Source organism: Phaethon aethereus, assembly GCF_964289735.1.
Source record: "Phaethon aethereus genome assembly, chromosome: 2".
Classification (NCBI taxonomy): domain Eukaryota; kingdom Metazoa; phylum Chordata; class Aves; order Phaethontiformes; family Phaethontidae; genus Phaethon; species Phaethon aethereus.
This window is the reverse complement of record NC_138582.1, coordinates 15,154,743-15,182,414: the sequence shown is the minus strand read 5'-3', so window position 1 is coordinate 15,182,414 and position 27,672 is coordinate 15,154,743. Positions and strand designations below refer to the sequence as shown.

General features: G+C 41.6%; 1 protein-coding gene across 1 annotated transcript in view; it reads left to right on the top strand.

The window, feature by feature from the left end:
* DEPTOR (DEP domain containing MTOR interacting protein) overlaps nucleotides 1-26,605 on the top strand; it is a gene marked incomplete at both ends in the record, with an annotated part of 76,439 nt that extends 49,834 nt beyond the window's left edge. The window contains 5 exons of the mRNA XM_082014974.1: nucleotides 75-260; nucleotides 905-1,039; nucleotides 6,156-6,226; nucleotides 6,887-6,991; nucleotides 26,477-26,605. Coding sequence (XP_081871100.1) covers nucleotides 75-260; nucleotides 905-1,039; nucleotides 6,156-6,226; nucleotides 6,887-6,991; nucleotides 26,477-26,605 — 626 coding nt within the window. The remainder of the gene's footprint in view (nucleotides 1-74; nucleotides 261-904; nucleotides 1,040-6,155; nucleotides 6,227-6,886; nucleotides 6,992-26,476) is intronic.
* Nucleotides 26,606-27,672: the final 1,067 nt, after the last annotated feature.

Below are 27,672 nucleotides of genomic sequence, written 5' to 3'. Positions count from 1 at the left end.
GCACACATTGCAGATAGGTATGCTCTGATTTCAGTCCTACCAGGCATAGACTTTCTATCCATTTCTTTTTCCAGTGTCCAACAAGCACCATTTTACGGACAGCAACTTGCTCTATCAGTGCAGAATGAATTTCCGCAGGCGGCGGCGATTAATGGAGCTTCTCACTGAGAAATCTCGCTTGATGCCAGAAAGCCATGACAGCCCATTTTGCCTGCGCAAGCAGAACCATGACAACAGAAAACACACCAGTTTTCTCTCAGGTGACTCATCAACTATACTGCTGGCTGTAGGGTGACTCCATGGGATGTTAAACAATACTTTTTTGGCCAAGGGGTTTCAGTGTTTATCTGAAAAAAGCAGGGCGGGGTATCGTGTATCCTTTCATAGGGATTGTTCATTCACTTGATTTACCAAATCTTTAGCTCCCTGGGGTGGTTTTGCGCTTGCATCAATAGCACGTCAGATGCTGATCAAAAATCAATATCCATGAACAAACAGAACTGATTAAAATTCCTCCAAGCCCGAAGTAATTAGTTATATATTCTATATGGAGCTTTCAAGAAGAGTAAAAGTGAGGGGAAGGGGCATTTGCTGTACAACAATATCTAGCAAGAACCGAAAGGATAAATGGTAAGTAGAAGGAAAAATGGAAGAAACTATTTCCCTGTATTGAAGTGCCTCCTAGAAGACACTGCAATGGGAGCAGTTCAGCCATTGTGTTAGCTACAGTATACATGAGTGTATCATACTCATGCAGTGACTCTTCTAACTATGTAAAACACATTAACGCCCCTCCAGTGTTGTCAGTCAAAGCATGGCTTATTGCTATTGTTTTAAAGAAACTAAGGAAATGGGTTTAATAATTGATACAGGTTCCCTTTCTCTCTGTAATTCCTCTCTGTAGTGAGTCCCACCAAGGAGATAAAGATCGTGTCGGCAGTACGGAGGAGCAGCATGAGTAGCTGTGGCAGCAGCGGGTACTTCAGCAGTAGCCCAACACTCAGCAGCAGTCCCCCTGTGCTCTGCAACCCCAAATCTGGTGAGCAGCAGCATTGCTTACAATGCACAGGAGCCAGGGCACAGGCATCTGTTTGGGGAGAAGGCGATGCGAAGAATGCCTAGCATCATGTCTAAATTTATCTTTTCAAGGATACATTAAAAATTCACAGCGTCACAGGTTTTGTAGGCCAGAGGGGACTATTATCGTACCCTAGCCTGAAGTCCTGCTGAACACAAGCCAGATGTCTGCCTCCAATAATCTCTGCATCAAGACCATAACTGTGGTTTGAGCTGCAGTTTATCTCTTAGGAGGACATGCAGTCAGAGACCCGGATTTGCCTCTTCATTGCCAAGTTCTGAACAGATTCAAGTCTCCTCCTAGAGACATTCCTTTGATGCAAGTCAGAGGAGAGTTTAACTGTCCAGTGGCCACTTGAGTTGCTATGAAATAGCGCAACTCAGAAAACAGCAGCATCTATAAAAAGAGGCAGCATTGTTTGAGCCTGTCAGGGATTATTTCAACATTTTTGTTTGTTTAGGTCTTATATTGGTCTGTTTAGGAAGGTAAAAGTAGCGTTGAAGCTTATTTTGGTTTTGAAAGGATTTCCTATCCCACACCGGAAGGTTAAACACACCCATTCTTCCACAGTTCACTTAAAATTGTTTCTTACTCTACATCTGGGAAGGGGAAAAACAGACCAGGGCAGATATTGTTTCAACCACTCTTTTCCTCAGAAACAGCCCTGGATTTCAAAGCAGAGTCCCTGCTGCCCTTTGTGCTCCTTATTATTTCAAATTTACAGGGTCTCTACTGATGGCATGGGGAGCACTGTGCAGTTGGAGGAAGGCTTCAGTGGATATGTGTAAGCTTTGCTTTCAAAAGGATGCTGGCATTTGAAATGATTACTAGAGAGTGCCTCAAGCCTTATATGAATCCTGTTCAAAATATTGACAATTTACTCCAGAGATGAGTGAGCTAAAATGCGTTTCATTCCTGCTGTGCAGAGCGGCCATCAGAAGCAGAGGTGTAGTTATGGGGACATTTTCTTTCTCCTTTTAGCACATTTTTTCCCTCTCCTTAGGCTCTGCTGGGAATTCAGTATGAGGCTCTAAATTAAAATAATTTGAAGGACTCAGTAGGATTGCATGGTGTCGTGAATGGATAATTCAGGCCACTTAAAGAAGCACCGCCAAAGATATCAGAAAGCAAATGATTTCAATATAAATTTGTAAAAAGCACAACTTAACAGAATTCGATGACGAGGTTCACTCTATTACTTATTCAGAATGGAAAAGGTATACAGAGAGAAACCAAATTACAATTAAATTGGAATGATTTATTCATGTATTGAATTGAGTTAATGTGAATGTATGTTGAGGAGAGAAAGTAAGGGAGACCTTCCCGTTGAGTCATGAGGTTCAGAGTGGACCGAAATCCACCCCTAGTCTCAGACTCAGTCAATGGTTTATGTCTAAGGATTGGGAAAAGGGAAAGAAAATGAGGGAAATCCTCCCGTTGAGTCACAAGGTTCAGAGTGGATCCCCTTGCTTTCTAAAATTCTTCTCAGGAGTTTAGGTGCAGCTGAATCCACTCCTAGTCCCAGAATTGTTCAACGGTTTATGACTAAAGGGATAGGGTATCGGAGGTTCTGGTATAGTGATGTGCATTGCACTTGGTGTAACTTTAGGACAGCAACAATCTAATACTAAATAACAGCGATCAAATTCACTAACGATATTGAGATAAAATCACAGTATTAAATCATATAAAACTTAGCAGCATAATCAACTTAAACTTACTAAGATTCCTTAATCACACACACATATAGGTATAGAGATAGAGACACATAAAGAGATATAAGGAAAATGAGATAGATATGTACAAAGGTACCTATTAAATATCCCCCTCAAATTCAGTCAAATACTCACATCAAATGCTTTGCGTCGCTCAACGGGTGCACAGTCGAGCCTCTGAGTTGATCACGAACATGAGGGTTCATGGACTCTGAGAGGCATCCCACTCAGAGGGAGGTGCTGGTCGCAGTCCACTGCGGTCCAGGAGAGCTCAAAGGGTCTCACTTGGAACCACTATTTATAGGACTGGGAGATGATTGACTTTAGGCATCAGTGAGTTTCCACAATCCAGGCAGGTGGTTTCTCAAGTTTTTGCGGTAAGGCTGCCAAGATTGTCTGGAGAGAATTGATTAGTTCTGTTCTTGTTCTGAATCACAGAATCATAGAATCACTAAGGTTGGAAAGGACCTTCAAGATCATCAAGTCCAACCATTAACCCAACACCACCATGCCCACTAAACCATGTCCTGAAGTGCCACATCCACATGTTTTTTGAATACTTCCAGAGATGGTGACTCCACCACCTCCCTGGGCAGCCTGTGCCAATGCTTGACCACTCTCTCTGCAAAGAAATTTTTCCTAATACCCAATCTAAACCTCCCCTGGCACAACTTGAGGCCATTTCCTCTCGTCCTATCACTAGTTACTTGGGAGAAGAGACCAACACCCACCTCAGGTAGTTGTAGAGAGCGATGAGGTCTCCCCTCAGCCTCCTCTTCTCCACACTGAACAAGTCCAGTTCCCTCAGTTGCTCCTCATAAGACTTGTTTTCCAGACCCCTCACCAGCTTCGTTGCCCTTCTTTGGACACACCCAAGCACCTCAATACCCTTCTTGTAGTGAGGGACCCAAAACTGAACACAGTATTCAAGGTGTGGTCTCACCAGTGCCGAGTACAGGGGCACAATCACTTCCCTACTCCTGCTGACCACACTATTTCTGATACAGGCCAGGATGCTGTTGGTCTTCTTGGCCACCTGGGCACACTGCTGGCTCATATTCAGCCGGCTGTCAACCAGCACCCCCAGGTCCTTTTCCGCTGGGCAGCTCTCCAGCCACTCCTCCCCAAGCCTGTAGCGTTGCATGGGGTTGTTGTGACCCAAGTGCAGTCGGTTCCTGACACACTCAGTGCCGTTCTCCCCCTTGGCTACACAAGAGTACTTGGTTCAGTTGAGGGGCTCTCAACTGCCAAACCCTTTGTTCAGAGGCCAAGGCTTGTCAGGCAACTTAGAGTGGCCCAGGTACAAGGCGAAGGAAGTGGGGGTGGCAGGGAGTGCACCATCACACATGCCCAGAAGCCATAACCCCCTACACCAGAAGTGCTGTCCAGCTTGGGAGAACTCTTGTCGGTGCTGGTGGTCATTGCATCCTTGGAGTACGCTGCTCTTTGGTGTTCAGCACCACCTTCCGTTGTGTTTACCTCTAGATGCAATGGGGTTTCCTCTAAATAAAGAGTGCCACAGCATCATGTTTTGGCAGAATATCTCTCAGATTTATTTCCCAGTAATGCTCTGATAGATTTTGCATGGGGAGCTCTTTAGATCCAGTACATGATTAATTACATCCTGGAAAATTCTCTGGGACAGATATAACAGCATTCATGCACTGTCCACAGATGTGTGTTATCTGAATTATGCCGAATCTTCCATTCATTTATGGTTCTGATTATATACAAAGTGTCAAGCCATGAGTAGTGGGAACAAGTTTATTTTAATACAGCTGATTACACAACACTGAAAGAAAAATGAAAGGCTGATGTTGCCTTTGCATAAATTCTTTTTTTTTTAAAAGAAATTCCCCCTTAGGACTAGTTTCCAAACTCTGAATAGCCTTAACAGACTCGTATTTGAAGGAAGACAACAATGGACTTATAAACAGATTTATTTTTAAGAACTACACAGTTATGGGCAATGAAGGGTAATTTCTCCCACAGCGCAAGTACAGATCCACATGTCATCTTGTAGAGGTTAACATAAGGCTGTCAGTTGTAAATGTTATGGAGGAATTCTTAAATCTCTGCTGGACTATAAAGTGAGGTTTTTTCAGTTTTCTGCTATCCAGAACCAGAGCATGTTGCTGAACTGTGTGCTAACAAACACAAGGCAGAGGTATATTGTCAGATGAGTTCTCTTGCAGGCAAACACTTCGAAAAAACCCAGTTCATGACTTGACCAGTCATGTAGAAAAACAATAATCAAACAAAAAAATTTCTGAAGGTATAATGAAGGGAGGCACGCAAGGGAGTCTTGCATGGATGATTTACCTGATTTTGTCTTGTTGAACGAGCATAATCATTCAGGTTTTTTATGTTGACCAGGCACGCTCTGCAAAGCATAGCACTGGCTAAATGACAGTTTGTCAAAATGCATGGGAAAGAAAAAAAAAAACATATTGTTCTGTATGCTAGAATTCTCCCTGCTCCCATGAATGTCATTAAGAAACTCATTAATGTCTTTGAATACCATCTGTGGGAAATCTTATCTTCCACCTGTGACTGAAAAGGTAGGCGTTATCAAAATTATTTATCACTAAAAGAAAAGCAGACGTAAATTTAGAGGTGAAGCAGGCAAATATGGTTAACAACATAAATTTTCCCATTGTTCTCCATCTTGTGAAGCATTTATAGACAAATAAAAAATGGCATGCAGAATGGTATTGATTTGATTTGGCAGAACTTTACATTTCCTTTGTTCAGTGGAAAATTACCCCATTACATGGCAAGGCAATGGGGTATCCCCTGCAGAAACTCACTGGTATTTCCTTTCATGTAAAATCTCAGCCAGCTATATAGGCTGTCCCTAGATAAGATGGGGTTAGATGTCTGTGCCTACAATTGCAGAAATCTCTTTGTTGGGATAATTCCTGGCTCAGGCAGAATTCTTACTATTTAATTCTGTGATTCAAACCCAACTCAGATGAAATAGCAGAGAGCACCCAACATGCACAGAGCAAGCCAATAAGAAAAGCTGCTCCATACCAGGAAGCTCCGTCACTTATTTCAACACTGGACACAGGAACAGACACTTCTGATATTTGTGATAGTGTTTAGTGGATCTTCATTGCAGACAGCAAAGTCTGGTGGCTAAATGCCGTGATTTTCCAAAGCTCTCATAATTTGTGCTCAGATTTACTCTGCTGTCTTTTCCTTATCTCTTTTACTACTTTCAATCAAGCCTGCAAGAACTGAAAGAGTATGTGGAAAGTGGGACCAAAACCATGTTGTATCCCAGCACTGTATCTTATTTATTAGGAGAAACTCCAGAGGAATTTTTATATTGAATATTTGTTTATGTACCTCCACAGTATTAAAGAGACCCGTGACTGCTGATGAGCTCTTGATGCCTGGAGCCCCATATGTAAGAAAAACTTTTACGGTATGTCTCCAGTATTTTTCTTTATTCTCTGCAGGTTGTATGCATGAGGTAATCCAAACAGACATTTTCTGATGGGATAATTAGATTAGCATTTGCTAAGGTTTGTACTTTAAAATCCAAAACTCCGTTATCAGTACTTCCACACATTTCGGGTCTGATTCTGCACTTGTTTATACTGTCTTTATGCCAATGTAGTACTGCTGACTTAAACGGAATGTAAAATTACATAAAGCAAACAACATTTGTTTTATACAAACTCATCTAGGTTTTGTGCTTCTGGTAATACTTACTCTGCAGGAGTGGATTACCTACCCCAACTGAAGTTTTCTACCTAGGACTTTCTAGACTATGATGGGACAGAAATTTTGATTCATATTCATTATTAGAGATAGCCTTTCTGTAAAGACATTTTTGAACCTAGTCATTGGAAACACTGCTTTTTAAAGCCTCTTAGTTCAACAAAAAAAGTTCATTAAAAGCAAGCGGAATCATTTGGATAGAGCCTTTCCAATGAGTGATGTGTGAGCCTGTGCACAACATCCTTTACTATGTGTTGGAAGTATAGAGGTGTTGAAATTATGTCTTGAACCACCTAGACGTTACACCCTTAAATTTCACCGAGCTGATGAAGGTGCTCATGTCCTTCTTTTCTCTTTCCAGATTGTTGGTGATGCAGTGGGCTGGGGCTTTGTGGTGCGCGGAAGCAAGCCCTGCCACATCCAGGCCGTGGACCCCAGCGGGCCGGCAGCCGCGGCTGGGATGAAGGTGGGTTTTCAAAACGCGACAATTTACCAGGGGTATTTGTGCTGCTCGGTGAAGGTCTTGGGCTGCCTTTACTTGGGGAGAGAGAGGTGCTTTTGTTTCCAGGATTGAGCATCTTTGTCTCAGTTTCAGGTGTGTGTGCACAGTGAGTTCGGCTGTCTTTCACCCCCTGTCCTGTGTCTTTTCTTCTGTCCTTGAGATTCTTCAGGTCCCTTTTCCACATGAACCTCATTTATACTTTACAAGTTGCTTTCTTGATCTTTTCCTTTTTTTGGTTTTTTTTTTGTTTGTTTGTTGTTGTTGGTGGTGGTGGTGGTGGTTGGCTGGTTTTGGTCATGGTGGGGTTTTTTGCTTTGGTGTTTTTTTTTGTTATTTTCACCTTTTTCCAGCTCTGCACAATTTTAGCTTCCCTCTTTACTTTGCATTTATGTGGTTGCTGGTATGCAGCTTCTGGACTTTGCCTATATAGGAAGAGGAAAAGTCAGACATACCTATTGAAAATGAAGCTAGCATGACCCATTTTTCACAGCAAAGCAGTTACACTTCAAGACATTTTGGAAAGAGGAATGTATGATACTTTCATATTTCATAAAGAGTTGAAATAGTTTCGTACATGATTTGGGAATAAATAAATACAAATTCCATGTGAAGGCTTTTGTACTGCTAATGCAGAACCTATTGACTTACCTGCAGGTTTGGATCACATCCTGCATATATCTGTGAATTAATCACTGTTTTGTACCATGGGAAAAATGAAAGCACAGCATTATGCCAAGAACAGCTAAAAGCAAGAAAGGGAAGCTAGTTGCTACACCTACTCCAATGTCCAGCCTGGGCCAGAGACAAAGATTAAATTATCAGCTTCTGTCATGTTTTATTGTACGGTAACAACACAGGTGAAGGTTTTAGATGTATTCCGCATGGAACTCAGTTTGCCACAAATTTTGTCGTGCCTTCTAATTAATCTCCCTTTCCTATCATGCTCACCCCAGCTGTCCCTCGCCCATATATTCACACCCACCAAGCTGGAGGCAGCGTGCACTGCCACGTCTCCAGGGATGAGCATCCTGCCCACTGCACGATGCCAGACCTGCCACGGCACCCTCCTTAGCAAACACGCTACAGGGGTTTCTCCTCTCCAGCTGCTGGTTTTTTATTTTAAAATGACATTTGCAAAAATGTACTGTCTTCGGAACATTTGTTTTTTTTGAGTACGGGCAGGCAAACCCCTGGGAGGGAGAATGGCAGCTGCAGAGCCTGTTGGTGCATGCAGGACCCTGACACATCCTGCTGGCAAACGGCTTGATTCTTGAGGGAGCTGTAATTTTGTATATGTTTTATACAATACCTAAGTATAATATACAGTTATGATTTTTATATGAAGAGTATAATTTTCAAATAGTAATCCTGCCTAAAATTTAAAGGACTTAAATTTAAAAATAATGAATTTATTAATTTGTATGTTCTAGATCCTGAACTTGGGAGTTTAGTACTTTGCAGCATCTTTTACTCTCTTAATATAGCAGCTAGCAATAAAGTAGGTCTATTCTGAAACCTGACTTGTAAAAATAACACTGGGGTGTCATGTGTATAATCTTACAGATTTCACTTCTGAACTCAGCAGCTTAGAACTGAATATAGTAGGGCTTTGGTTTGTTTTTACTTTTGGTTTCAGGCTGGCAGCCCTGTGACTACAGACTAGGTCATTTCAGTTAAACTAGGTTCTTCCATATTTCACCTCTGAAACTGGTTTTATGTACCAAATTATGTCTTCATGTCTTCCATTCGTGCTGTCCATGAGCTTATGTGCTCTGATGGGGTTACAGAGGTTTACCTGAACCATTCAAGACATAAGAATGTAAAACAGTCTGCTGTTCTGAGGGGAGCAAACAGTATTTTAGACAGTAAAACTGGGATATATTGCCTTGAATTTTCACAAAGGACAGATCTGATTATTTGCAACGGTGCTATCTTCATATAAAATGGCTTTTCAGAGCAGAATTGCACATAAAATATTATGGCCATATATAAGGTGAGTCCCTGTTCAGACACCAAAATTGGCACCCCATTTTCAGAAACACTAAATACCTTTAGCCCCTGGTGAAGAAATGCAGTTTTCTTTGAAAATAAGAGATTTTGTTGAGGTGTTCCCATGGCAATAGGTATATAAATTATAGTGCAGTATTTGAAATTTTTAAAAATCTATGTCAGTTAATCCATCTGTTTACAGAACTCTTCAGTCTGGCAAATTGAAAGGAATCCTATGACAGGCTTTTAGATGACAGCTCCTTGAAAATAAGCCCTCCCCTGTGTGGAAGCTGCAGGAGGAGCACTTTGAAAATAGACTATTGGGCCCAGTAACTTCTGGTGGGCTGGTGCAAGAGGCTTGTGTCTGGAAGTATTGCTCTGAGTGCTACACCAAAGAAGCGCTAACAAGGAAAGTTGGCTATGATGAAAAGGGCAAGAATTTGAAGAAGAGCCAAGACTTGGCGTTGCCATTTGTAGAAAAGTTCTTGGCAGTAGCAGCAGGGTTTTTCCTCCTAAGGAGATGTATCCAGTGTAATCGACTTTGGAAGTGTCTTTATTTGCAAAGCTTGGGATTTTGCACTTATCTGTCTTGGAGAGCACTATATTCTTGTCTTTGCGTTACGCTAGACGATTTGTTACAAGAGGACTGCTGCCTACAATCTCATTGTAGCACCTCACTTCGTGTGCTTAAACCTCTACCGTGTGTTATATAAAGCAGTAAATGTTACAGTCTCAATCTACCTGAAGGACTTTCTGGTGTCTTGGTTTCAGTCTGACCTTGCCTGGGGTCCTGGCCTGCTCCAAGTCACTGTGAACTGGGAGTCTGAGTAGAAATCTCAATGAGCTTGGGACGGAGCTGTGACCACACGCAGCGGCTGTGTGGTGGGCACGGCGCTGCGTGGCTGGGATGCGCCGGTCTCCATCACACACACCTCTGTGTGGCAGCACTTGTTGTCTTGTTATACATCCTCTTCTTGAGGAATTTTCAGACAATTTAATTCTGAGAAGATCCCTACTAGCATGGTCTGCTGAAGAGGTGTTAGAGGGTGTGATGGTTTTGGCTTTAAGTTTTGGTACCTTTTCTGGGGCTGGTAAACATTTACAGTCTGAGGTTTCAAGTATGAAGCTGAGCAAATAATATAATAAACATCTTGTCAATTAGCTTTATTAAGATATTTTTAGTCTTGGTTTGTTGAAGTGCAGTTGCCTGTGACAGCGTTGTGAAGAGCGTGGCTGCTGTAAGCACATTAACAAGTGGGAGCTGGAGGCAACAAGGGGCTATGAAAGGAGTCAGTGTTGCGATGCCTAACTCTAAGTTATTTGCAGCTCTGTTTTGCTGTCTGCTGTCGTCAGCAGTGGAAGACAGGAACAGCAAGATTTTGAAGTTCCCAGGTTGCTTTAGTATTCAGTACTGACAGGCTGCAAAATTCAGGTCTCTGTGGATGACGCTGCTAAATATTTCCATTTGTTCTCAGGAAAACTTTTTGCCCTTTTTTCCTTGTTATATTCTGTAGGTTAATTTCTGTTTTTAAGGTACAAGTATTCTTTGAAAAGTTATACAACTTGACTTCAAACTAGTGACTTAAATTAGGCATCACACGTTATTTAGTGTGACATCACTGCAACAGACTGTGACAAAATGAGCAGACATAGCTCAGTGTGAGGCCTCTGAAAGAGACAAATTAATCACTCATTTTGCTGATTATCTGTTCTTCCCTTTGGCTGGAGAAATCAGTGCCCAGCTCTAATCTTTGAGGAATGCTAAAGGATATCTGATTCCGTAAATTGATTGTGAGCAAACCAGTATTTAATAGCTGTTACACCTAAGGTCTTTGTATCGTACAAATTGCCAACGGCCATGCAAGCTTTTCTACTCTATTTGAATTCTTCTTCATTTCAGTTACTAGCAGGGAGTTTGGGGGACCACATATCGTCACTGGTACCAACCCCTTCTGTTTTGAGCTCTGCTTGGGGATTATGGTATATGGCCAGGATCTTTTCAGCATGGCTCTGCTCTCCTCCTGATCTTTAAAAGTTGGTGCAGGGAGGAGGTCAGCCTCATAAATTTTCTGCCTGTGCCATCGTCTTCTACATTCACAAATGATTACTTCAGGTCCAGGCTCTCAAACAATTTCACTAGCAGAATAAGAGCCAAATCTCAAGTGTAACTGAGTAGCCACTGTTTCATGGAGCAGATTGCTGTTAAGTCCGTCGAGGTCATCAAGCCCGGTCTCCCTGCAACCAAAGGACCATTGGTACTATCATCTGATTAGTCCAAAGAGTCCCAGTGCTGCCACAGCCACAAAATATTACAGACTTGTAACATAAAGGACTAAAAGCTACGTATTATAAGGTGCCAAGTGGGGGAAAACCAGTGCAAAAGCATGTGATATCAGAGGAATTGCCTTCAATTCCTGCAACAGGAAGAAATTTGAACTGTGAAATTCTCGGGAGGTTGAACGTACCCCATGCTGCAGAGAAACACAAAACCCACTCCATGGTCCTTGCCAATCTGACCTCAAAATTGGTGATTGTTTAACTGTTTAATAAGCAAGATAAAATCCTAAAAAAAGAAAAAATTGTTCCCCCAGGAAAAAATATCCCACACATGGTTGTGGCCAGTCTCCAATGTTTTACAGGGTAGTGGAAAAAGTAGAGAAGCTAAAGGCAGCCTAGTGGGAGCTTAAAGACTGGTATTTATAAGTAAGGCACAACGAACATGCGTCCATTTAACCCTCTCCATGAAGCTTGGGAAGGGGAAGATCCCTCAGTGTTCGATGCTGGGACTCTAACCCTTTAAAGCGCTGGGGAGATGCTTAGTGCTAATTGAAGGTATCTGAAGGGCACTTTCACTGTCTCATGTGACTGAGCTTTAAATGAGAAGATGAAGTATGTTTGAATAAATATTTATACTGTGCACTAGCATATGGTGTTGTTGAAGCAGATGCAATTCGGTCTTAGAATTCTTATCTTATACCAACATGTTACTGATTGTACAAAAGCATAAATTACATGAGTTGCCATCTGTTTTCAATTACAGCATGAAAACATTGCGGCAGGTTGGTGTTTTCCTTTAGTTGTGTTATCAGCTCACTGCTGAATTCGATAATTACATTAGAGTGGATTCAGAATGAATGTATTTGGTAATGAGAACACTCAAAAAAAGTTGCTGATGAACTGCTTTTGTAGCTTGTCCATAAATAGAGAAGCAGCAGAGCTAAATGTGCATAACACCACTTGCAATGAATGCCGCTACTGTAGGGCTTGAATATAGAAGTATATATAAGTTTCAAACATGTATCTGTGAGTGCCTCATTTTCTGATAATATTTAATTATAAACTATAACATAAAGGTCCATTCTCCTCCATAGAAATGTGGAAGCTGTATTCAAGCACCTATGACTTTAGAGAAATCTAATTTTAAGAAACCATATTTGATATTTTACCATAAAATCTATTCCAGTTTTGTAAAGCCAAAGAAAATTCAAACAAGTTGGAGCTCCGTCTTTCACTTTATGCAGCTGTAACCAGAACCTCAGATTTTATCTGCTACTATCCAACACAGAGATTGGAGAGAGTGAGCTGTTGGCAGTAGCTATTAGACTTGAACATCTTGTCAGTCATGTTCAAGAAGAGTGGTTGTCACATTAGGATGTATTAAGAGCATAGTAAGAACATAATGGTCAACATTTTGGATACTGGGGTTTTTTTTCATTTAATTTTTAGTAGAACTCTTTCTAAAAAACTCTAAAGAAAAATTTAGTAAGGCAGCTGTGTAAGTAGCATGATGATTCAACAGAAGATGGAAGAGATCAAATATTTGTGAATCTGAAAATACTCAACTCTGCCATCGACACATAAAATGGATTAGTGGTTCGTTGTCCTTGACAACCGCTTAACAGCACGTATAGCAGTCACCATATTTTCCTGATCAAGGCATGAATCTGTGCCTGGGTGTTCCTACTCTGTGTCCACCTTCTCTTTTTGGTTTTTGGTCATCATTTGCTCAACAAGTTTGCCGGTGAGCTGTGGTGATCCCTCTGTAATTGTCCCAAAGTTTCCATTTCCAGTGGGTGTGTTTAATTAACCTCAACAGTTAGGTCCCAAATTTTTTAGAGTGAGTCCTGTTACTGCTTTTCAATAGGATGGACCGACGCTAAACCCTGGTACTCTTAACTGTACTGGAATTATTGCCATCAAAATTATGACAGTAACATAGTTCTATGAATACTGGGCAGCAGGCTGCATTGCACCCATCTCCTCTTGTCTGAGAGTTTTGTGAATTCAGCCCTCTCACCAAACTAGGGCCTTCTCTCACTGAAGGAAAAATGTGATTTTGGGAGCTGCATAGTGTGTCACTGCCAGAACTTTGGTTGCCAAAAGGAGACAAGGTTTGTCAAATCTCACCTTTGCTTTCATTACAGAATACTACATGTGCAACGACAGAGTCCTTACGGCCTTGATGATCCTTTTAATGAGCACAGTATCTTTAGGTTGACTGAAAGCGGTCCCTCTTTCTCCTCATCATTGGGAATCCTAGTGCAGCATTGGATGAGCTGCTAATCAGTCTGCCTTCTGCACCTTTGCTGCACCAGCCACTCAGTCAATTCTATTCCTCTTCCGTGGTGGAAGCCCTGTAATTGTTGGACCCCTCTGAGTGGCAGGAGACTGTCTTAGAGACACTGAACCACTGGCCTGCTGGTGGAACCTGACCCATGGTGGCCATGTGGAAGACACAATTTGGATTTGGATTCTTTTCTTCATCTTGCCACAAACTCTCTGTGCAACTACACTGACCGTTTTCCTTACCAGGATACACAGATATTCTTGTAAAGTACTGTGGGATGAGACAGATGGAAAATGCCAACAAATCTGACATAATCAAAATGTTTGACGAGTAGGTACATTTTTGTACCAGTACAAATGAATAAAACTCAAGGTTTGCTAAAGTTTCCTTGTGTTTCATGGGGCTGTGGTTCACAGCATATGGTCTAGGTTTCCCAGTCTCAAAGCAACACGTAGATACAAATTTACTGACTGGACCTACCAACTCCTGTGCAGCAAAGTTGCACCAGCACAGGCCCCACTGAGTTTCAAAATTCAGTTTGTAAAATTGTCCTCTTGATAAGCCATCCTCCTCCTCCTGACCAGGAATTTGTGTTTGCATCAACTCCAGATACTTTCTTTGCAACATACATACCACCCTGCTACCCCTGCCCAGATTCTAACTGTTCTGGGGGTGAGTAGAGGCTTTCTACTTCCAATGATACCGTATTCCAGTCTCTGCTAGTCTTTACCAAAATTCTCCTCTGTTTTGCTCTGTTTACCACTAATATATCATTAGACTTTTAAGTATGGCGTTCTGATTCTTTTAAAGCCATGTTAAAGCTCCCGTGGTCTCCAGACATGTCAGAATTTCATCCTACATTCCTACTTTTTTTTGGTGGATCTCCATTTTTCTTCTCATTTCCTTGGTTTGCCTTGCCTCTTTCCCCACAGAGCTGTTTAATGATCAGTTTGTTTTGAAGACGTCTTTTCTGAGGCCCCAGTACTTCTGTTGAAGTTGTGTTGGATGGTTAAGTGTACTCCACCCTTGTGCAGACGTCTCTGAGCACACAGTCACCAGCAAGTAGATGGGGTGTGGGACTGCACTTGCTTCAGTGGACTATGGGTTTCTGTTCTTCTGAGTCAGTGGGCATAAAATGAACTAAAAAAAATGAGGCAGCTTTATACTGGGCTAGAGACTAGTGCTTGCTGTGGCTATCAGGGACTGTTATATGATAAAGAAATCAAAACTCTGCATGTGAAAACTCACCCCTGGGATATAAGGGGGAAGATCCATTCCCACGCAGACAGGCAGCGCAGAGCTCAGATGTCACTCCAGCGGGATGTAAACTGCAAATTGCACACACAAAAGAAAACAGTGAAAAATTCTTTTTATGGTTTTCGGTCCTGTTTTTGAACAACAGGATCCATGTTATTCACTATAGAGAAAGGCATTAAGGCAGTGGGAATTCCTGCGTGAAATATAAAAGGAGTGGGTTTAGCTTTTTGAGTATAAATGTCACCTTTAACAGTGAATTTCCTTTTTTTTTCCCTGTAAACTTATAGGACACAGGTTTAGCAAGGTTTTACTTACTTATCCCAGACATGAATTTTTCTAAAGACTCTTTTAACAGAGAGAGTTTTACTGGCCAATAAAATGACTTTTTTTTTTCTTTACAACAACTGAAACCTTATACAAATACAGAAAGTTTCATAATACCTCAGAGCTCTTTTTTTCTGCATTCACAGCAGTGCACTTGACATTAGAATTGAACTTGTTTGTAAGCCCGTCACCTAAAATGCTGTTGGGCAACAAGTGACCTGTTGTACATTGTGTCTGTACATTGGCTCCTTCTCATCAATAGGAAATACAGTTCAGAAAAAAAATTGTCTGCAGGTTCATAATTGGAGGTCAGTGAGTTTTTTTTTAAATTTAAATTTTTTATTAATTTTAATAAAAAGTAGGTTTAAAGATCCTTTTCAAGTAAATGGTGTTTTATGGCAGGATAACCCAGATATCTGAACACCCTGCATTTATGAAAGTGCTTTCTTGATTGTTTCTGAAGTCTTACAGCTGTAGCCATTCAGAGAGAAAGCAGTCTTGGTTTCAGCTGCACTGTAAAACAGGGTTGTGCTTGTGTTTTGATACAGCTTCCAAATTCCAGCGTAGTCTATAGCCCATTGAACGGTGAGATTTAGTGCCAGCCAGAACAGCTGTGATCTTACCCTTGCTTGAGCTTTCTTAGGCTATTGTAGGTCACTCTTAGGTAGTCCAGGCTCTCTAAAGAGAGGACTGTTATCTGAAAAACTTACCCCACTGCTGGATTGCTGCAGAATGGCTGAAATCTTAAAAAGAATATCCTAAGTGTCTATAAAAAAGACACAAAATTAGAGGCCGGTACAGCAAAATAATGGCATTTTGAACTGCTTTTGCTCTCAAATTGAGGGTGAAAAGCATTTTGTATTATTAGGTTAGTTGCAATATCCATTCCACTTGAAGCCTTGAAGGGGTCCTCAGATGCTGTTGAGCTCACAGCATCATGGCTAGTGCATCCCTCTGCCCCGAGCGCTTTGGGGATGCAGACCTTTCCCTCCGCTTCTCCACATCTTTTCTTGTTGCTGCTCAAGACGCAAGCTGGCTTCCTTTCATGATATAAGCAAATGATTCAGGAAACACGTTGCATTCAAGCCAAGGCTCTGTTTAGCTAGTCAAACACATGGAAAAACAATTGCACTTTTGTCTGTCCAAACAGAGAGCAGCTGTTTGTCTCAAATGGCGCAGATCGTTCCTGCTCATTGCAGTCTTGATACTGGAGGGTGCTGAAGGTGCCCTGCATAGATCTGGCTGCCCTTGTAACTCCCTTGTTTGGGCTGGTTTAGGGACTATTTTTGTTTAAGTAATGTGGGCCTTAAATGAACCACATTTAGTTAGGTTCACCTAATTATATTTGACTTTGTAAGTAAACTGATATATAGTTTTTAAGTTCTTTATTCATTATGTGTGTTTTTCTTTTAGCAACTCCAGTTTAGGTATAGATATACCAGAAAAAACAACACTAAAAAGTCAACGCAAGCATAAAAAGACATTTCTAAGCTAAGGCACCATGTTCTTTTGCTACTGATGCAGTATTTTACCTAGAGCCACCTTTATCCATTTGAGTTATTTAACATTTTCAGACCTATTCTGTGGTAGGTATCAAATTACAGTATATGGTAAAAACGCTTATAAAGTTAAGCATACAGTCACTGGTTTGCTGTCCTGACGTGGCCCAGCCCAGCTCGGCTTTACCTGTGGGTATTTCTCGATGGGACTCAGATTCAGTCAGTCATTTTACACGCCAATTCCCCAGTAGGGCCGCAAGAAGCAGTGACCTATATTTCCCTATTCCGTATTTATGGGAGGTTTGCATTGCAGGGTATTAGGTCCTTACTGTTATTACCCTCCAGGTATCTACAGATAGCTTTAATTTACCTACGTGAGTAATTCCCGTTTGCTATGTCTGCGTTTGTCTGATGGCTCAGTCAATCCATCGGGGCAACTCTGCCACTGCAGAGCCGAGACTTGCGTGCAGACCAAAAGCTGCCCACCGCAAAACTAGAATTGTTCTCATGGGCTGTTAGGTCAGCTCTTTTCCCCCTCTTAATTTGTCCGCTCTTTGTGGAGTTTGCACAGCAATAGTTTCATTCTATTCCCAGTGAAAAAAAAAAAGACTTAAATTCCCATTGATTCCCATCAGTGGGGAGCAGAGGGGGAACTATGGGGGGGGAAACTATCTGAACCAATGATGAGGTCCTTTGAGAAGCTATGACTTTTAATATTATGTGACTTATTGTATTATGTTATAAAATATATATTATTAGATGTTTTTATTATTTTTTATATTATGTTGTTTAATTTCTGATTTTTTTTTCAGTTGGAGACTGATGAGTTTGGAATACTATAAAAAATTCAGCCTTTTTTTTAAAAACAAAAGAGATATGTAATGAATGTATGTAATGAAAATATGTAACGAAGGCTTGCTCAGGCCAGCCATCCATTCCAGACTGCAGCCACAGACCAAGATGGAGAGCCAGAATTACATGCTTATATTTGTAATTCTGTAAATGGAGTTGGTTTTCTCTGCTATGCATTGTACCATGCTCTGCTGGTACCCAGTTTCTAGCCCGCTGATGGGACAGTGAGCCAGCCTAACACTGGTGTCAACATTGAACAAGAAATGTGTCCCTCTAGAGAGAAAATCCTGTGTTTATGAAAGATCTGGATACTTGCCCACTCCCACACCACCCACTCTACAGCCAATTACACATTTGCTAGAGATATTTACAGAGCTGAACGCACAGCTGCAATTTATTCTGTTTCATCCAGTAACCTCAATTATGTAGAAAAGGACATTGCATGATTTTTTAACCTTCCAGTGACATGCAGTAGGTTTTGAATTGTTAGGTTCCAGCTTTGATTTGCTAATCCTAGCAAGATTGAACAAATTCTGAAAACAAACAAAAAAAAAGATAAAAATCTAACTGGAAACATAACTTTTAGGACCTCTGATTTTCATCTCTTTTCCTCATTCCAGTGTGACAATGTAAAGCTTCGCAGAGTGGGAGCAAATACTTCAGTGCTGCCTATCTATCTTTGCTTTTATTTGGAAGGTTAGTCTTGTATCTTCGGCTCTTCTGTGGCAGCACGTTCGGTATGTCTGTGGCCTGGGCTCTTTGCTGAGCACGGGGATTCCTCTGCTTTACTGCTATGGGTTACGTATTAAAATGGAAGAGCCCCTGTACCAGCATAAATGCAAGTTGTGTGTATAAGGGTGTAAAAGAAGAAGTTGAGCCCTGCGCCTTTTCGCCTTCACTGTTGTTCTCCTGCCTCAGATTTCTCTGTGCTTGTTCCTTCTGCCCTAACATCCATCTTGCCATTGATTTCACTGGGACTTTAAGTTATCTGAGAACTTAAGCTGCAGTTTACCGATCTGAGTGTAAGCTGTTGCCAGGAAGGTTGCTCCTATCCTCACCTCCTTTTCATCTCCCTTTTTCCCTTTGCCTCCAACCAGATTTGTATCTATTGCCTTCTTTCTCCAACCATGTCGGGCACATCAGGGAACTCATTTGGCCTGGAGCCAAGTCCTTCCATTTATTTATTTTTGCTGGCACAAGGTTAAAAGGGAGCGGTGCCTGGCTTTGGCACATTGCTCCCCTGAGCCAGCACGAAGGGCCAGGAGCACCTCTTGGGAGTGTGGGCACCAAGTCCTGCTACGAGCCCGCCTCCCCTTTGGGGGAGGTTTGATATCCGGATCCACAAAGTCCTTGGCAATTCAGGCCGAGGGCATCCCTTTCTGCCAGCAGAAATGGTGGTGGGGTCCCAGATCAGGTTACTGCTCCAGTGTTTTATAAACAAACCCTTTTTTTCCCCACGTTTCTTTTAAAAGTAAGATTAGTTCTTCAATCCCTAAAGAGAGGGAAACCTCGCTCTCTGCTGTTGTCACTAAGGGTTTTGCGTAGGAACCCATGGCGAGGTGTGTGAGATAGATGAGGTTATGATGTCGTAATTATCTCAGAAGTTTTATTCAAGAGATCTAACAACCGGCAGGGCAAACCTGCGTGGCTACCCGCTTGGAAATAGCTCCTTTTGAAATGGTAGCTGCAATAAAAAGTAGAAAGAATGTAATTTTTTGTTTGTCTGTGACAGAAGAACAGCCTTAGATGGGAGTAAATGTTTACGTTCACTCATTTGTCAACTCCGTCATATTTCCTATTTAAATTAGATTTAAAAAATTACACCTTGATTCCCATCTGTTTGCTGGAGAAGGCAGCGGTGCTTGGGAGGCACGAATGGGAGGAGCGGTTCCCAGCATCCCAGAGGAGCAAGGGGAATGTGAGGGGGGGAACCCCAGTGAAAGCATAACTCTTCCTTTAAAACGTTGGAAGCTTGGATCTTCCTTCCTCCTTGATGCAGGCTGGAAAGCTGTGCTTCACACGTTACGTTCTTGTAGCACCTAACCCTTCCCCAAATTTTGCTGAAATCCATCAGCAAGACAAGAAAAGCCAAAGCAGATATATCGACTTTTTAAACAAGCAGTGGTAAAAGAATATATTTTCTTTATTTTGCTTTGCTTTTTCCTTCCCAGTTGCAGCAGTTCAGTAACTTTCACAGGTGAGAGCTGTGGCCATACTACAGGAATCAACCAGTAAGTTTTGTACTTTAGAATTGGCCCAGAGTTTTAAGAAGTATCTATAAAGTGTGAAGAACATGATTTGTTGGGTATTCTAAGACATCTCCAGGTCACTGACAATTGCAAAATGTTAATCCTTCAGCCCCAATTTGCATGGGTGCCTGTAAGGAAGGGTTCTTATTGACAGCATGGCCTGGTATCTAATAAAAATTAGGCTCTTGCAGGTCTCTCATGCAGATTACACATTGAAAATAGATGGTTTTGCTAACTACACATGAAGAACCTTTCCTCTGGAAGATGACAGTGAGTTTCAGAGCACCATAATGAAACAATTATAAACTTGAGCTACTCAAACTGGCCAGCTGATCCTTGTCCCTGTAGGATTAGTATGACATGAAAAAAGCATTTATTTATAATTATTGAGGGTATCTCTATAACAGAAATGTAAGCAGGCTGTTTCAGTAATGGATTTCATTTTAATTTTCATTAGCAGGAATCACAGAATCACAGAATGGTAGGGTTGGAAGGGACCTCTGAAGATCATCTGGTCCAACCCCCCTACCAAGGCAGGATCACCTAGGGCAGGTTGCACAGGAACGCGTCCAGTCGGATTATGAAGGTCTCCAGAGAAGGAGACTCCACAACCTCTCTGAGCAGCCTGTTCCAGTGCTCCGTCACCCTCACAGTAAAGAAGTTTTGCCTCGTGTTGAGGTGGAACTTCCTGTGCTGCAGTTTGTGCCCGTTGCCCCTCGTCCTGTCACTGGGCACTGCTGAAAAGAGACTGGCTCCATCCTCCTGACAGCCATCCTTCAGATATTTATAGACATAGAAGAAAAGCTAAAACACTAACGTTGGACTATTCTTTTCTTTTTGGAATAGTTATATCATCAATTTTGGTATCAATTTTATCCTGTAAAATGGTCAAATTACACCTTTCTTTAGGTAGCTCTGAAAGAAGGTATACTTAGCTTTTATTTTAGTTTTTAGGAAAATTGCTGAAGAATCTTCCAGGCTTGAAAATAATTCCAACATTTGCTCAAATTCATAATTTCTATTTGATGGTAATAGGGTTTTAAAAAAAAGACCAAAAAGAAACCAGTACATTTTTTCCATGTATTTTGGGAATGGCTTGTCTTAAAGTAAAAATTACCTGTGTGACTTTGGTGTCACAACAGATGACAGAAGAGATAACAGTCAAGGGACTGTGTCCTAAACTATCTGATAACTCTGTGTAAATCAGTTTGCATACAAATTATGAGCAGAGTAAAGGCTTAAATGCAGTCTGTCTTATGGTGGATGACTGAGCCAGCCCTGATTCACACACAGCCTTCCCAGCAACTGCATGTTTCTGTGCACTGGGCTAATAACTTTTGAAGTACCTTGTTTTCAAAGGGATCTGCTTTGCAGCAGGACATGGCCCTGGTTTGAGCTGCCAGCTGCTAGAAATCTGTTGCAGATCTGCACAGAGTCCAGGGGTGAAATCCTGGCTGCTCCGAAGCGGAAGATTAATGCAGGGCTGGATTTCACTCTCTCCAGCATTATTGAAGATTTTCCTTCACGCAGTTGCCACATGTACAGTAATATTTGCACCTTCAATGGAAATGAATTGGTGGCAATTTTTTCAGCATCTCTTTATGCTGTTTGCCAGAGCAGCTATCAGTGTCAAACACCCTGTGAAAACCTTGCTGTTTGGTTGACCTTGGTGGTGTTGGAGGGTAAAACTCAGGTATGCTGGTAGAGACTTTGTGCTTTGCAGTCTTAGACCCTGAATGGTCCCATTACTGCCCAGATAATTGGGTAAAACACCAGTACTGCTGAAAAACAGTATTTTTGCCACTATCTTTAATGTGTCATTGCATAATCTAGCTTTGTATTCAAGAATTTCGACCTTACGTTGTATTTGGTAACACTGATTTCTTTGGTACCTATTTGAACTGTATTTGTAATAGTATTTATACTCTCTTCCTTGAGGAGAAGTTGGCAAAAAAAAAAAGCAGAGTGGATTCCTGACACTGAACCTGACGCCAAAATGTAAACGATAAATCCATTGAGAATTAGAGCCTTAACCCATGGCCACTGAACCGGGGCACGTGTGTTTGCTGCTGCGGAGCGGGGCAGTCCCCCAGCCACCCCCAGCTACGCTGCCTCCTGTGTGCTGGCGCGGGCATTCTCATTCCTCTTCATCTCAAACTTTTTTATAAATTTATGTCAAATTAAAAAGACTGTGTAATCCTGTTCTTATCCTACTGTTTTGAGATATATTATCTGTTGACTGCGTAGCTGTTACTTGCTTCGTGACCAGTTTTAGGGCTGTCCCAAAGAACTTTGCAATCGTCACTTAAGTCAAATCCCGTGGTGGGAATTTCCAGCTTTTCATGCTCTTTCACAGCACCCTTCTAAACAGTGTGCCTAGAAAAAGACAGGAAATTTTTTCAGGATTTTTTTTTTTTATTATTAAATTGAAAGAAGTCCAGCAATCAAGGCCTGGCTCCACAAGGAGAAGTGACTAAAGCCTACACCACAAACAACATCTGAATATCCGAGGATCTAGGCTAACTGCCTATCCTCAAATACTATTTCTGTAGCATTCATAAATATTAAGCTCATCCTGAGGCAGAATGCTAAGTAAGAGTTAGTGACAGGTATATGATGTTTTTATTCAATAAAGTGCTTTCAGCTAGTTGTGCAATTCCATGCCCATGCCTGCAGCTGGTCTCTGAGATCCCTCGGGCACATCCCGCAGTCGTCCTCACCGCAGCTCCTGATCCACGCTGGCTCAGCTCTCCGGCCCTGGCGCAGGCAGCCTTCTGCGAGGGAGCGGGGCTCTGGTTTGGCCAGCGCGCAATTCTCCCGACAGGAAAATCAAGGGGTGTGGATGTGTATCTCCAGGGCAGCTTGGCACGACCAAGGAGGGACAGGCAGCCAAAGCTTGCCATGGAGGGAAGAACAATAACCAGCGAGGGGTAGGAAGGGTTGTACAGCTCCAAGTCCAGCACAATCCTGATTTTGGCTATTAAATGTTATGGTAACTAATTGTAATTCCTCTTCTTGCCATCTTCAGTTTGATGATAAATGGTGTGACAAATCTTTGCTAACTTCTTTAAGCGATAGGTTCCCAGATCCTTTCTGTTCAAATGTAAGCCCAAAGTCGAAGTTTTCCTTTTCCTGGGAACACCTGGATTTGTTTAAACCTTCTGTATGTGCCAGTGAAAACCTGTAGAAGGACAGAGGTGCCTTTTCTGCTGTCCCTGCTTCTTGTGGGCTGCTGTTTGCCAAGGTGGGAAATTGAAATACTTAACAATAATTGTTTATTCATGTAACATTCAAATATTTGAAATTAATTAAGGGAGTCTTTTAATTTCAGTGTTACTTTATTTAACTGTTATTGTTTCTGTGGTTTTTAGATTGCCATATCCTGACCAACAAAATGGTTGGAATTTATTCTGGACTTTGTCATTTCTTGAAGTTTGAGGGATAAAAATGGATGCTTATCTCCTGTCAAGCTCCTTGGAGAGCTATGAGGAAATGAGCAATAAAAGGCTCTTTGAGGCTCTTTTAACTTCAGTTTATTATCTATTATAGTTACTGATGTGTGGAAACCAACAGAGAAATTTTACATGTTTATAGTTACAAAGCCCTTAACAGCTGTAGCTATGAACTGAGCACTTACAGCTTTTTGAAATGTGTTTTTATAAATGTAACATTAAATCATCATGATTTTGTAAACCAGTCTCCTTAAGAAGATTCCTGAGATGATAATATGTGGGTTGATATACTCAGTCAGGGCTGGTTTGTGGGTACTCACTTGCTCTCGCTTGTTTTGTATCATCTCCCCCAAGAGAGCAACGCACGATGTGGACTTTTTTAGGGCAGGATTGATGATGGCCAAAATGCACAAAGCAGCGCTGCATTTCATTTCTCCTCGCTGGATGGAAAACCGGGGTGGGGAGAAGAAAAGTGGGTGAGTTGAGGGCACTCGGCATACCAAAAGGCTCAGGTCTATGCGGACCTCTCTCCCCCCCTCAGGACTGGAGGATGCAGCAAATGGCTCCACATTTCTTTATCCCCGAGGGAGCTGGATCTGGAATTTGCAGAGACTCAGCCCTTGGGGACACTGGCCAAGTGATGGCCATGGAGAGAGCTTTCTGCCCCCAGGGTGACTGGCTCTTATTATCATCTCCTGTTCCTCACGGGTCTTTTCATGATATTTTAGGACAGAAGTACGCTCTTCTGTGCCTTGTCCTCCTCTCTACATTTCTCTTCTCATCTGGCTTGGGTGGACTTTTTGCATCTAATCCCATCCACTGGAAATGGTGAGACTAATAAGCCATTTGGATCCAGTGCAAAGGATGGCACGAATGGGACTGTTCTCAGCCAGTACATATTGCTGATTAGAAATACGACCAAGGGCATACGTTAAAACAAACATATTGAGAACTCAGTCATGTAGACTCTTGTCTTTTGCATAAAAAATTAACTCTTTGACATCCAGATTGCTCTTCACTACTCGGTGCCTGCACCGTCCACATTTACAGCGTTGCCGCCCTGGTGCGAGTAGCTGGCTGCTCTGGAAAGTCTGTTCCTCTGCCAGGGACATTCCCCGGAGGCCCCCGAATGCCCCTGACATGATCCAGCATGCAGATTTATCCATCACACGCTTGCATGCCTGTCCCTGGCCAAACACGAATCCCATGCATTGGGATTCCAGTAACTTGAGAAGTCTGAGAATATTCAGCAGTAAAACAAACGTCAGCCGTTCAACTTCCAAAAAATTGCATTAAGCCAGAAGATACAATGTTATTTCTGCAGGTCTGTTTTAAATCAACCCAAATATTATTCTGGAGCCAGAGCTATAATTCAGTAAAACTTGATACAATCTTGGAAAGTCATCGAAAGCGTTAGGAAATACCGCTGGAGTCGAGACCTATAGATACTGCAATAATCTGCATTTTAAACTAAATAGACATGCCTCTTAAATACTACTTGAGGCACACTGCAGAGAATGATGGGTTACCTTTTCAACCAAAATCCTTGAAATTCAGGAGGCTTTGTCTGTGTGCAAAAACTAAACTGTTTTCCCAAAGCTACTTGCAGCTGAAATACAGCGTATGAATGTATAGGAAAGATACATCCATGCTGCCATGGAAGTTGGATAAATGGTATTGCTGATGGCCATACTTTGATGATCGTTTAGGCTACCAGTGAGGCCGACTTCCAGGCTTTTCAGCTCTGTAGAGGAGTTCTGAGGGTCGGGGGTAGGGTGCAAGAGAGAGATCTCCCCTCCCTCCAGGGGCTGCTGCTGCTGTTCCTGTGCCGAGGGTCTGAGGAGCAGAGATTAAAATAATCAGTGGCATTTTTGATGAAATGTTACATTTTTGGGTTGGCCTTGCTTCCTCTATAATTTTCCTTAAATGGAACATCGATAGCTGCATTCTGTACATTTTGCACAAACATGAATTTAGTTTTGCCACATGTTTTACCTGAGAGGGAAGGTAGCTGATGCACAAAAGTCAAATGACTTGGCTCGCGAGAAAATCTGGTTTAGAGCTGGCATTGGAAGACACCAGAGCTGCTTCCCACCTCTCCTGCATACATTTCTGTGTTGTGTTTCTGCCTAAATAGGAAAGGTAAAAATACAAAATAAGGCGTGTAAATTTCTAGTGATACGGACTTCATAGCTTCTTTCTTATAGACTCAAGATGACTTGTACGTAAGATAATCTTCTAGTGAATGTATTGTTTTCACTGAAACATCAGGATGATATTAGTGCTGCTTTAGGCTCCATATTTTTATCATTAAAAACGCAGATCTAGACACTACATATTTTTGGCCTTTTTACCAAATACTGTAATATTATGATTAGATACAGAGAAAGCTTAATGTTTTTGAGGAACCGGTATTGTTATCTTTCTTTTCCTGCTCAGTTTTTTTACAATGTTGATGTGACTTTTTCTCTGATTAACTCTTTTAAGATATACAGTGGTGGTTGTCAGAATATTTCTCCCAAGACTTTTTGGACAGAAGATACAAGACTTTCAACATTTAAATTTGTTATGGCTTCTAAAAACAAAATACTAGCGTATTTGAAGTTAACTAATAACCCATACTTGCTGAAGAAAACCAAAACTGTTCACATAAAAAGTAAAAAAGAACTAAATCTGTGTAGGAATATCTCCTGAAAATGGCAGTGACATTTTAATCTGTCCTAGTACTGATTTCTTCTTCCATGATATTATTTCCTAGAATTTGGATCCTTTGGGTTCATGTTGTACTGGTGGAGGTTTTGGCACTGATCTAGTGAAGTCATCATCCAGACCTTGCCATGAGCCTGGAAACGTGATGCATATTTTTACCGTAACTACCAACAGCTGTCTAAAATGGTTTCTATGAAAGTGTTTAAGACAAACTAAGGATAACGGACTTTTTGCAATGGCCAGAGATGTCTTGTCCTGTACTGTTTGCAAAGCACCATTGATATCAGCAAATGTCATTGTTATAAGAAAAATGATTGATGTAGGACTTCAAAATTCTACAGACTGGAAAATTGCAGTGACATTTCAAAAAATTTTATGGAAAATTAACTTGCCAGATTAATTCAAAGAAATGTTTTTTTCTTAAGAGTGCTGAATGAGATGGTGTGAAGAGTTCTGGATGTTTTGCATTCCCAGGAGTTGATAGTACACCTGTGTAAATAACTTTACAAAAAAATTCTAATGCATAACTTCTTTTGCTGCTCACTTTTCAGGTTTGCCAATTTGTCGTATCTGTCAATGGTCTCAACGTTCTCCACGTGGATTATAGGACAGTGAGCAACCTTATCCTGACTGGCCCTCGAACAATTGTGATGGAAGTGATGGAAGAAATAGAGTCCTGAGAAGGAAAAAAACTCTTACTGGACATTTTTACGAAAGAAATAGCGACAACCATGGAGCAGCATGATGCAAGGAGGCAGAACATTGCTATGTCTAAATAGATGACTTTGCTTTTAGGGGAGGGGGGCTCTCTTTCATTTAACAATAATAGCACTGGTGATTATGCTAAGAAGTGAACAATAGGTACCAGCATATTTTCACTAAGGACTTTTCTTTGCCCAACGGAGACAAGGTTAAGGCCTTTAGGTTGTCTGTCCAGCCATGTCTGCAGCAGTTGGAATGGTTTCCCACCTAAAAGGCTGTGCAGATTTCCTCACAGTTCACCAATGGATCAAAGCACTTCAGGAGATGAAAGAATCAAACACTGCGGGGTCAGGATGTCACAGATGGTTTGCATAACATATTTATGTTGATAAACATCCTCCTGGTGTCCAGCTTTGTCCCAGGAGCACATGCTGTCGCAGTTGCTCTCTCCTTGGGCCCAGGGACAGCTGACTAAACGCTGGTTTGGTTGCAATCAAACACAAATGAACTGCAAATGCATGAAAAAAAGGTGTCCGTTCTCTGTAAAGGATACTCTGGTATGAATGTTTGGGCCTGACCGAATACACAGATCAGTCTAGAAAGATAAATCACACAAATGGAAAAGTGTGCAGTACTTTTACAAAATCTGCCTTTGAAAGTTGGTCTTTTTGTTTAGATGCCTACGCACTGGTTTGCGTGCTCAAGTATAAAATGTTGATGTTGATTTTGTTCCCTTATCTGTAAAGAAAAGGTGTCTCAGCCTTGCTGTTTGTCCCTTTGGAGAGATATTGGACACCTTTATTCCTAGAAGAAGAATAGTATTTGGTGGGTTGAAGGAGGAAAATCACAGTGTTAGCATTAGCAATGATACATCCAGATGCTCCAGTACGGACAGGACACTTCAAATTGAAGCAATGTACTTGAATGTACATTCAGCTTGTCAGCACTTTCCAATCATCAAATGTTTTGCAAACTACAGACTTACCACGAGTTGCATTTGACACTATTGCTAATAAAACATTGTATTTAATTTACTCTTCCTCTT